Here is a 12,337-nt window from a genome sequence, read left to right as displayed (position 1 = left end):
GAAAACATTGCTAACACCAATTATTTTATTAGTATGAGTAGGAGGTGCAGCAACATGTGTAGCATTAGCATTACTAGTGGTGGTAATAGTCCAAACTTTAGCTATATTCTTCTCTTTAGCTAGTTTTTCATTTTCTTCTCTATCCCACCTAGCACGCAGTTCAGCCATTAATCTTATATTCTCATTAATTCTAACTTGAATGGCATTTGCTGTAGTAACAATTTTATTATGATGATTCTCATTAGGCATAACTTTCGATTTCAAAAGATCAACATCAGAGGCAAGACTATCAACTCTAGAAACAAGAATATCAATTTTATTGAGTTTTTCCTCAACAGATTTGTTAAAGGCAGTTTGTGTACTAATAAATTCTTTAAGCATGGCTTCAAGTCCAGGGGGTGAATTCCTATTATTGTTGTAAGAATTTCCATAAGAATTACCATAGCCGTTGCCATTATTATAAGGATATGGCCTATAGTTGTTACTAGAATTGTTCCGGTAAGCATTGTTGTTGAAATTATTATTTTTAATGAAGTTTACATCAACATGTTCTTCTTGTGCAACCAATGAAGCTAACGGAACATTATTAGGATCAATATTAGTCCTATCATTCACAAGCATAGACATAATAGCATCAACCTTATCATTCAAGGAAGAGGATTCCTCAACAGAATTTACCTTCTTACCTTGTGGAGCTCTTTCCGTGTGCCATTCAGAGTAGTTAATCATCATATTATCAAGAAGCTTTGTTGCTTCACCAAGAGTGATGGACATAAAGGTACCTCCAGCAGCTGAATCCAATAAATTCCGCGAAGAAAAATTTAGTCCTGCATAGAAGGTTTGGATGATCATCCAAGTAGTCAGTCCATGGGTTGGGCAATTTTTAACCAGAGATTTCATTCTTTCCCAAGCTTGAGCAACATGTTCAGTATCTAATTGTTTAAAATTCATTATGCTACTCCTCAAAGATATAATTTTAGCAGGGGGATAATATCTACCAATAAAAGCATCCTTGCATTTAGTCCATGAATCAATACTATTCTTAGGCGAGAGATAGCAGCCAATCTTTAGCTCTTCCTCTTAATGAGAAAGGGAACAATTTTAGTTTAATAATATCACCATCTACATCTTTATATTTTTGCATCTCACATAGTTCAACAAAATTATTAAGATGGGCAGCAAGCATCATCGGAACTAATTCCGTAAAATTGATCTTTCATAACAAGATTCAAGAAAGCAGTGTTTAATTTCAAAGAATTCTGCTGTAGTAGCGAGGTGGAGCAATAGGTGTGCATAAGAAATCATTATTATTTGTGGTTGTGAAGTCACACAACTTAGTATTTTCAGCGTTGGCCATTTTAGCAATAGTAAATAAAGCAAACTAGATAAAGTAAATGCAAGTAAACTAATTTTTTTTGTGTTTTTGATATAGCAAACAAGATAGCAAATAAAGTAAAGCTAGCAACTAATTTTTTTTGTATTTTAATTTAGTGCAGCAAACAAAGTAGTAAATAAAATAAAGCAAGACAAAAACAAAGTAAAGAGATTGGGAAGTGGAGACTCCCCTTGCAGCGTGTCTTGATCTCCCGACAACGGCGCCGTAAAATATGCTTGATGGCGTGTATTTCACACGTTCGTTGGGCAACCCCAAGAGGAAGGTATGATGAGCACAGCAGCAAGTTTTCCCTCGTAAAGAAACCAAGGTTTATCGAACCAGGAGGAGCCAAGAAGCACGTTGAAGGTTGATGGCGGCGGGATGTAGTGCGGCGCAACACCGAGATTCCGGTGCCAACGTGGAACCTGCACAACACAACCAAAGTACTTTGCCCCAACGAAACAGATGAGGTTGTCAATCTCACCGGCTTGCCGTAACAAAGGATTAACCGTATTGTGTGGAAGATGATTGTTTGCGAGAGAAAACAGTAAAAACAAGTATTGCAAGAGATTGTATTTCAAGAAAGAGAATTGGACCGGGGTCCACAGCTCACTAGAGGTGTCTCTCCCATAAGACGAATAGCATGTTGGGTGAACAAATTACGATTGGGCAATTGACAAATAAAGAGAGCATGACAATGCACATACATATCATGATGAGTATAGTGAGATTTAATTGGGCATTACGACAAAGTACATAGACCGCCATCCAACCGCATCTATGCCTAAAAAGTCCACCTTCAGAGTTATCATCCGAACCCCTCCAGTATTAAGTTGCAAAGCAACAGTACAATTGCATTAAGTATGGTGCGTAATGTAATCAACAACTACATCCTTAGACATAGCATCAATGTTTTATCCCTAGTGGCAACAAGACAACACAACCTTAGAACTTTCGTCACCTGTCCTGTGTGTCAATGCGGCATGAACCCACTATCGAGCATAAGTACTCCCTCTTGGAGTTAAAAGCATCTACTTGGCCGGAGCATCTACTAGTAACGGAGAGCATGCAAGATCATAAACAACACATAAGCATAACTTTGATAATCAACATAACAAGTATTCTCTATTCATCGGATCCCAACAAACGCAACATATAGAATTACATATAGATGATCTTGATCATGATAGGCAGCTCACAAGATCCGACAATGATAGCACAATGGGGAGAAGACAACCATCTAGCTACTGCTATGGACCCATGGTCCAGGGGTAGACTACTCACTCATCACTCCGGAGGCGACCATGGCGGTGTAGAGTCCTCCGGGAGATGATTCCCCTCTCCGGCAGGGTGCCGGAGGCGATCTCCAGGATCCCCCGAGATGGGATCGGCGGTGACGGCGTCTCGCAATGTTTTCCGTATCGTGGCTCTCGCATCGGGGGTTTCGTCACGGAGGCTTTAAGTAGGCGGAAGGGCAAGTCGAGAGGGGGCACAGGGGCCCCGGATGACAGGGCGGCGCGGCCAAGGGGGGCCGCGCCGCCCTAGGGTTTGGCTCCCCGTGGCCCCACTTCGTTTCGTCTTCGGACTTCTGGAAGCTTCGTGAGAAAATAGGCCTCCGGGCTTTTATTTCGTCCAATTCCGAGAATATTTCTTTACTAGGATTTCTGAAACCAAAAACAGCAGAAAACAACAACTGGCACTTCGGCATCTTGTTAATAGGTTAGTTCCGTAAAATGCACGAATATGACATAAAGTGTGCATAAAACATGTAGATAACATCAATAATGTGGCATGGAACACAAGAAATTATCGATACGTTGGAGACGTATCGCTTGTCAATCTCACCGGCTTGTTGTAACAAAGGATTAACCGTATTGTGTGGAAGATGATTGTTTGCGAGAGAAAACAATAAAACAAGTATTGCAAAGAGATTTGTATTTCAAGTATTAAAGAATGGACCGGGGTCCACAGCTCACTAGAGGTGTCTCTCCCATAAGATAAAAGCATGTTGGGTGAACAAATTACAGTCGGGCAATTGACAAATAGAGAGGGCATAACAATGCACATACATGACATGATAAGTATAGTGAGATTTAATTGGGCATTACGACAAAGTACATAGACCGCCATCCAACCGCATCTATGCCTAAAAAGTCCACCTTCGAGTTATCGTCCGAACCCCTCCAGTATTAAGTTGCAAAGCAACAGCACAATTGCATTAAGTATGGTGCGTAATGTAATCAACAACTACATCCTCGGACATAGCGCCAATGTTTTATCCCTAGTGGCAACAAGCACAACACAACCTTAGAACTTTCGTCACCTGTCCTGTGTGTCAATGCGGCATGAACCCACTATCGAGCATAAGTACTCCCTCTTGGAGTTAAAAGTAAAAACTTGGCCGAGCCTCTACTAGAAACGGAGAGCATGCAAGATCATAAACAACACATATGTAATAACTTGATAATTAACATGACATGGTATTCTCTATCCATCGGATCCCGACAAACACAACATATAGAATTACAGATAGATGATCTTGATCATGTTAGGCAGCTCACAAGATCCAACAATGAAGCACAATGAGGAGAAGACAACCATCTAGCTACTGCTATGGACCCATAGTCCAGGGGGGAACTACTCACTCATCACTCCGGAGGCGACCATGGCGGTGTAGAGTCCTCCGGGAGATGATTCCCCTCTCCGGCAGGGTGCCGGAGGCGATCTCCTGGATCCCCGAGATGGGATCGGCGGCGGCGGCGTCTCGCAAGGTTTTCCGTATCGTGGCTCTCGGTATCGGGGGTTTCGTCACGGAGACTTTTTATAGGCGGAAGGGCAGGTCAAGAGGCGGCACGGGGGCCCCACACCACGGGGCCGCGCGGCCAAGGGGGGGCCGCGCCGCCCTAGGGTGTGGCCCCTCCGTGGCCCCTCTTCGTCTCTCCTTCGGACTTCTGGAAGCTTCGTGAGAAAATAGGCCCCTGGGCTTTGATTTCGTCCAATTCCGAGAATATTTCGTTACTAGGATTTCTGAAACCAAAAACAGCAGAAAACAGGAACTGGCACTTCGGCATCTTGTTAATAGGTTAGTTCCAGAAAATGCACGAATATGACATAAAGTGTGCATAAAACATGTAGGTATCATCAATAATATGGCATAGAACATAAGAAATTATCGATACGTCGGAGACGTATCATTGGCTACCAACAATCTCTTCTTGGCCAACACTTCATCGCGAAGAAGGTTGATGTACTCCTTTTGCCTCTCATCCATTTGGGAAGTATCCATCAAGAAAAGCTTCCTCTCCTCCTCTGCTAGGCGTAGATGCTCCTCGGTGGCTTGCCTCTTCTCCTCCAAAGCCAACTTCCTCTCCTTGTTGGCGGCAATCCTCTCCTCCAAAGCGGCTCTCCTAGCTTCAATAGCATCCATAGCCTCTTTCTCCAAGTTTCTTTGCATCTTCCTATCTTCATTTGCTTGCAACCGTGCATTTGCAATCCTTTCCATAGCCATTGCAATGTCTTCATCGCCGGCCTTCTTTCCCTTCATATCTTTGGCGGTCTTCCTACCATGCACATTCCTCCGCCCATTGTTGACCGAGTGAGGAGTGGAGCTTCTCTTCTTGCCTTCATCACTTGAATCATCATCATCGATGATTGTTGCATCACCGGTAGCATTGGCCACCATAGTTGCCGCATCCAACTTGCCGCGGGTCTTCCACTTTTCTTCATTCGCTAGAACATCATAGCAATGATGCAAGGTGAATGGCTTGCCAAGAATCTTGTTGCCTTTCTTGTTCTTCTTTCCCACATCCCTAAACAATCCTTGAGCCATAGAGTTCTACACATATGCGGAAAAGAAAATAGATGAGCTATATGAACTAGAACCGTATTCTTCTCATATGAGCCATATGGTGAACATAGTAGTAGAATGGCTTACCCTATCATTCTCATTTGTGCCACTTGGATTAAGAACATCGGCGTTGGCTTGCACGCCCGCCCATTTTTTGCAATCGGTGTTGATGCCGGACCAACGGGACCGAAGTGAGCGCATGGTTCACTCGTTCCCACTTGTGTTGTGTGTGTTGAAGTACTCCGTCATCCTCATCCAATATGTTTCTCTTGTTTGATCGGTACCGGTTGTTGGATCCATTCCAATTGTCAACCACGTCTTGCAAAGAAACTTGTCCTCCGCTATGGTGTACTTGGCGGACCGACCGGGATGGCGAGGTTCAATCAACCCTTCTCCTTCCTCATCTACATCCTCATATTCCTCCTCTCCATCGGCGGCTTCATCATGCATGAACGAAGAACCAACATTCATTGTCTCCATGAATGTCTCATCATCGACTCTACATTGCAATGAAAATTCATTATTATCCGGCTAGGTATGCATCTAAACTACAATTTGGATGAAAAGTAGTGTTTTTTTACCTCTCGGGCATTTCATCATGCACCGTATGTGCGCCCGCGCGGTTGCCGGACCGAGGCGCCGGCTGGTTCGTCGTCGTCGTCGGAGGAGGAGGCGTCTGGTTCGTCGGAGGAGGAGGAGGCTGCGGCCGGTGGGAGGCGGGCGCCTTCGCTTTCTTCGGCGGCGTGACGAAGGCGGCACCGATGTACGGCCGTTTGGTCGACGGCACCTTCCCCCTCCTCGGCGCGGGCCACGCGCTGCCGGCGCCTCGCGCGGCCGCCATCCGCGCGGCGGCCGCACTCGCGTGCGGCGCCCGCACGGTGGGACGAAGAGCGCGCGCGCAGCAGCCGTTGTGTTGCCGCCGTCGGCGCCGCCGCTAGGGTTTGGCGGCGGCGCGGCGGAAGCGGCGGCGGCGGAGGGTGGGACGGAGTAGGGAGGGGTCGGTGGGTTGCCGGAGGGGCCGTCCATCGTCGGTATTGCGCCGGCGGCCGCGCGGAGACGACGGATTGGGCGCTCGGGTGGCGACGCGGAAGGGGAATTTTCAGCGCGGGGTTTTTTCGCGCGTGGACGAGCGATGCCGGGCGCTGTAGCCGACGCGTCACATATGGCGCTCCGGATTGTGCAAAACGCGGCGCGTCCTAAAATTTTTGCAGCGCCGCGCCGTTTACCGCGCCTGCTGGAGCGCCTGCTTCCCTCCCGCGCGCGGTATACCGGCCGTTTTTTTGCAGCGCGGCCTATATAGCGCGCGCGCCTGTTGGAGATGCTTCATCCTGTGAAGTCGTTGAGGGAGATGAGATTGTTTAGACAAACCTCAGGGCAGGTTTTGCATCTGCAGGACACCAGGGCCAGGGGACGGAAGTATTTTAGGCTCTAGGCCCAAGAATTAGAAGCCCAATCAGTAGTGGGGGCCCCTTAGTAGTGCAGCTCGGAACACACTCGGCGGCCTCAACGACTTGGAGCTAGTAGGCGACGAGCTGCGGCGGCCGCAGACGGGGGACTCGCGGAGGACGGCGGAACGGCTTGTGTGGCCTCGGCACCGATCTCCACCACCAGCTGGCCAACCCGCCGCCACCTTCGGCGGCTAACAAGCCAGTGAGTGCCCTCCTCCTATCTTCTCCGGTTCACCGATTTGACAGTCTGAAATATTGAGCTATATGCTGTCAGATTTGTGGTGAATCTTTACTTCATGAAAATTTCAGTGAGCAAGCGAGCTAAGAGGACAAGGTCGGTGCCGCTGACCGCCATGGCGGGTTCTGGCTTCCTCAAGTTCAGGGTAGACTACGAGAACAACAAGGACCTTCCCGTCGGCGAGGGAGTCCACTCCGACATAGTCTCCGCCGGCGGGCATCTCTGGAGGATCGAGTGTTACCCGAATGGAATCGGAACACTGGCTGGCGGAGAGCTCTCTCTCTTCTTCAAGCACATGAGCAAATCCGGAACCGGCAGGGTCGAGGGCATATTCGAGGCTTTCTTGATGGACAGGGATGGCGTTCCATCCACCACGGCTGTCGGAAGGACAGATGTGTTCAAGCTCGCCGGCAACGCCAGCGGGAAATGCGACAACCGGGGATGGATTTGGTTTGTGAATCGGACGGATTTGGAGGAGAACTATGTGAAGGATGGACACATCACTTTTGTCTGCGCCATATTGGTGATAAGTGACAGCCCTATTCCTGTGCCATCTTCAGACATTGGTATCCATCTCGGCAGTCTGCTGGACCGCGTGGAGGGGACTGATGTATCATTCACCATTGATGGCGAGACATTCCTTGCGCACCGAGCGGTGCTTGCTGCTCGCTCACCGGTCTTCAGGGCAGAGCTCTTCGGTTCCATGGCAGAGGCAAAAATGCCGTCCATCACGCTGCATGACATCACACCTGCTGCATTCAGAGTTATGCTTCAGTTTGTGTACACAGATGCCTTGCCCGGAGAAGACGAGCTTGGGGACTCGCCAGTTGAGATGTTTCAGGACCTACTTGCTGTGGCTGACCGGTATGCACTAGACCGGCTAAAGCTTATGTGTGCCCAGAAGTTATGGGATAATCTGTCGGTCGATACAGTTGCAACTACTTTAGCCTTCGCCGAGACGTACAATTGCCAGGAGTTGAAAGACATATGCTTTGATTTCTTTGCACTGGAGAAAAATTTCAAGGAAGCTGCGTTCACTGATGGTTTTGCATTGTTGCTGCAGAAATACCCGTGTATTTGTGCTGAGCTGAAAGAGAAGGTTAAGACATAATATAGCCTGATCCATCTACATGTTATAGTTCAGTTATTCTAGCATAGCCCCAGGATGGTGTTTTGAAACATTAGTGAGTGCACATTGATTGTGACTTAGTATCCCATCTTGTATTTGATGAAATGCAGCCTGATCTTAAATTCATCTTCTTTTACAAAATCCTACTCTTCTTCTTGTAGCGATGTGCTAAGTAGCTGATAAGTGATAATGATGAGGGAGGTGTGCTGGAGAACTGTTCAGAACAGCTGAGATGCTAGGCTAAGGAGTTTATGTCAAATTAGTAACCCATGCATCTGCTTTTCTTTTCTCTAGGACATATCATGTCTTGAATCCTTCAAGATGTTTACTTTTGGTATGTTGATGATACGACTATCTAGCTATCTGTAGTCATAGCCCCATGTGAAACTACGTGATCACTGCAAATCATGTGAGAACAAGTTGCATCCGAGTACTGGAAATTTTGCATACAAAAATTCTAACCGCTTGTATACTTTAGCCCAGAGATGCACCTCCATATGTTGTACTTCGTTAGGCACATATGGCACTATGTTATTGTGTGTCTGAAACACGTGTGAACGCTAAGTTGCTAACAGATGTCTTTTGAAGAAGCAATATTGGAACATGAAGTTGTCTCTTCTCAAAAAATTCTGATTCTTCGCCATTGAGGGTACACCGGTACAGTTGCCCTTTTCTATGCTTCATGCTCTATTCCTCCTGCCTTCTACCGCACCTTTGTCTAGCGCCCGCTGACGTTCCATAGGGGATGAAGCAGTTTTCCCCAAATTGAAGCATGTGGGAACAGCAAGGCCGCTGCCGGAGGGCTCCCTGTTTTGTGCGCCGATTGCTGGATTCAGGGCCATGTGCTGGTCGCGACCCTCCGCCACCACCTCAGTCAGCGCGTGTTGGAGGCGGGCCGGATGCGGAAGCGTGCGCTCCTGCGTAATGCGTAATGAGGATCAGTGGCGCAAGGCTCCGCTCGCGCGCCACCACCGAGAGAAGAAACGCCTATAGCCGCGCAGCAGGCGTCGGGAGCATCGACTCGCGGTTGAGAGAGCCAGACCGAGGGCTGCCGTCGGACCGCGCGTGGCGCTGTGGAGCGCCGCGACAGCTGTTTCCGCTGTTCAAGGAGAGCCGCTCAAACGCTGGTTTAGGGAAGGCAGAGTGATGCTAGGAAAGTTCATTCTTGCCATGATCCTTACCTCTTTTTTTTTCTTCTTCTTGCATGTGTTTTCTTTTTCACTTTGTTAAAGATCCCTGCTGGTAGAGACTCTATGCTGATAACGTGTAAGAATTCAGAGGAAAAGTTCCCTTTCATCTATAGTTACAGAAGGTTCCAAGCTCTATTGGTGCCACTGAGCTCTTGAAATGTCAGCTGGTCGTCGCCTCTTTTAGTGGTAATCATCAGCTGTCTGCGCATTTTCCTTGCATTATACAGTTGTTTCATGTGATGTTCAGGTACTGCTCGTGTCGAGCTGATGGGAAGCGCATGTATGTTACTTGGCTCGAATTGTGTTTGGCATAGTCATGTGCTAGGGACTACTCGGTGCCTTTTTCAGTAAGGAAAATAGTTAGTTTTATATTGTGAGTTTATATTCTTTTTTTAGGAAAATGGTGGCATCATATTTAAGGTCAAGATATTTTTGTTCCAAGTTACTATTGTATATACCTTTCCTATTTGGCATACGTATATATCATATATCTTGATGCCAGTATAGTTGCATGCTGTAACATCCACCGAAAGGAATTGGTATCAGAAACATTAAAGATGTTAGCAGTAGGTCCTTTCTATTGTTTGGAACCTCATTTTTTTGCAATGAGATTGTTTTGGGTGCTCATCTTTGTTGTTTTCTTGCAGGTCATTGTTTGCTGTCGTCATGCTACATGTGCTCCTATTCGTCTATGGTTACTTGAGATATGATATGGTACCCTTATGACCACTTTGCAGCTTCTGTAGCTTCACAATTTCAGACAAATTAAGTTAAGCACATCATGTTTTAAGAGGAAATTCCTGCTCATGCAACATCCAGGTAAGTCTGCATTTAGTGGGCCTTTACATGGTTTGGTTATCCTATAAGTGACTTGATGTTCAAGGTTTATCACTTAAATTGATAAGTTTAAAATGGTTAAACTGGAAAGGAAAACTAGAGCACGTGCTTCTCATGTTTGACAGTGTATACTTATTCTGCCTACTAATTTTAGTCATCAATGGTTACAAATCTCATGGCATATAGATTTATCTGAGGTGACTTATCCAAATGAATACCATATCTATTGACTTTTGACTATATTGGTTTACACATAATGCTCTTCCAGCTAGTGAACCTCAAAATTTGGAGAAAAAAGGCCAGCTTTAACATTGTTGGTACTTTGTGTTATGAGATTCTTTGTGTGACCAACTCTTTTGTCACAGCTTCATTTGTTGCAGGGTGTAAGATGTAATACCTTTGCGCTACAGATTTTTCGCTGGTCCAAGTACTGACGTGCTTTTATCTGCCATCAGATATTCAGATTGTGTCATGAGTTATGTGTGTGGAATCCTTTATTCCCGCAGCACATAAGGTATGTAAATGTTGCTATGCTTTTATCTGCCATCAGATACATTTACATACAGATTACTAGCATAAGCTTATAAAACATAACAACAGAATTCTTTGTTTGTATATATAACACTATCTCTATCTCATATTAGGTCGGTGTTGTCAAATTCGTCGCGTTGCTGAGAAGCAACATTTACATACCTGATGCAAGGTATAATTTATAGAACACAACATCAACAATCTAATGATATATCCTACCGAAGATCCATATGCACTGACATTGTAATTTCTGCAATCAAGTGGCAACTCTGCTATTGTTACTTTATGGCGAGAACATGCAGAAACCTTTGATGTGGTTGCTCTTCGTTAAGCCTCCTATGAGGACAACATTATTATACTGTGTTTGCAGGCATTAGTGTTGCCCTAGTTGTCAGGTATGCCACCACCTCCGGGTGAGGGTCCATATAACATTTATAGACTAAATGCACCCTTCATTAATTAGCATACTATTTACATTGATGTTGGAATGTTCGCTTTCAAGAGTACCTTCATGTTCTGTTGTCCTGTACATGTTTTCACTTCGTTTTTATTTTTCAGGACTGTCTGTTTTGATTACTGCCTGTTGGTATTGTCACAAAGTTCATGAACGCAGTTTGATGGTGCTAACATTCTATCAGGTGATTATTGTTACTGCTAGTGTTATTCTCTGTTGCTTCTGCACTTCTGTTTCCACACATGTTTTGTAAAGCCACATCATAGGAATAGGATATATTTATATATGGAAAATGTTATTTATGAAAGCTAGGTAAATTAAAATTTAAGTATTCAGAGAAACCGATAGCCCACACTTGCTAAAAAAAACGGGGACAAGTTGCCTCAATGCGACATGAGGAACATGAAAGTGTAGACTTATTTGAATAGTAGAGAAACAATTCATGATTTTGTATGCTCCAGTTTCCTTTTTTAGGAGCTTCATAGTTATGAATTGCCAACTAAGCTAACCATGCATCATGTCATAAGAAAAAAACATGTCTGTAAGTAAGCAGCAAACCATGGAAGATAAACCTGTCACATGAATATTCAAATGAAGTACATGGAAACTATGTATATTTCACTTTGCTTCTTAGTCTTAAAATGAGGTGCATTTTACTTAGAAATAATGCAACCTTGACTTTACTTTTCAATGATTTTGAAGTTAAGTCAATAAGCCAGATGAAAGGACATGTAGCCCCCATGTGTGGTTTTGGTAATTGATGACAATCCCTATAGACTAATGGTTGTATTGAGAATCAATCTTAGGACATGTCCATATCCATATGTTGGTCTTAAGGTTGCAAGATGAAGAAGATCGAGTACAATGAAGAAGACGGATGAAGACGGTGTCGGAGAGAGACGAAGACGGTGTATAAGATGAAGAGAGATGAAGACGGCGTATAAGATGGATGAAGACGGTGACGGCGTAGAAGATGGATGAAGACGGTGACATGCGTACAATATGGATGAAGACGGTGGCGTGTATGTTGGAAGATGGTGGCATGTACAATGATGAAGAGGTGGAAGACGGAGCTTGCCGACTCGAGTGGAACGCGCAAGGACAATGTTTGTGCTCGATAGGATAGTGGGTCGCATCATCGGAGAGAGCTCAAACTTTGCATGCATAGCATCGTGTTTCTTGGTAGTTCTTGGTTCTTATCCATGAGATGTTCGAGAGCTTGTGTTCATTCTCATGACAAGCTCTAGCTCATCGGAAACGGATTCCGGATGCATCGCATGTTGCATGT

General features: G+C 45.3%; 1 protein-coding gene and 1 long non-coding RNA gene across 2 annotated transcripts; both read left to right on the top strand.

Annotated features, from left to right (window-relative positions):
- Window positions 1-6,795: 6,795 nt before the first annotated feature.
- LOC124682610 (BTB/POZ and MATH domain-containing protein 1-like) lies at window positions 6,796-8,870 on the top strand. Its single transcript, XM_047217261.1, has 2 exons — window positions 6,796-6,872; window positions 6,980-8,870. Coding segments are annotated over exons 1-2 (1,041 nt in total). The 5' UTR covers window positions 6,796-6,871; the 3' UTR covers window positions 8,020-8,870.
- A 1,200-nt stretch (window positions 8,871-10,070) lies between these two features.
- On the top strand, window positions 10,071-11,976 carry LOC124682609. Its single transcript, XR_006996349.1, has 5 exons — window positions 10,071-10,578; window positions 10,709-10,767; window positions 10,857-10,990; window positions 11,154-11,233; window positions 11,856-11,976. It is a non-coding gene; the product is annotated as an uncharacterized LOC124682609 (long non-coding RNA).
- Window positions 11,977-12,337: the final 361 nt, after the last annotated feature.

Source organism: Lolium rigidum, chromosome 1 (genome assembly GCF_022539505.1).
Source record: "Lolium rigidum isolate FL_2022 chromosome 1, APGP_CSIRO_Lrig_0.1, whole genome shotgun sequence".
NCBI lineage: Eukaryota > Viridiplantae > Streptophyta > Magnoliopsida > Poales > Poaceae > Lolium > Lolium rigidum.
The sequence above is the reverse complement of the archived record's forward strand: the minus strand, read 5'-3'. Positions and strand labels throughout refer to the sequence as shown.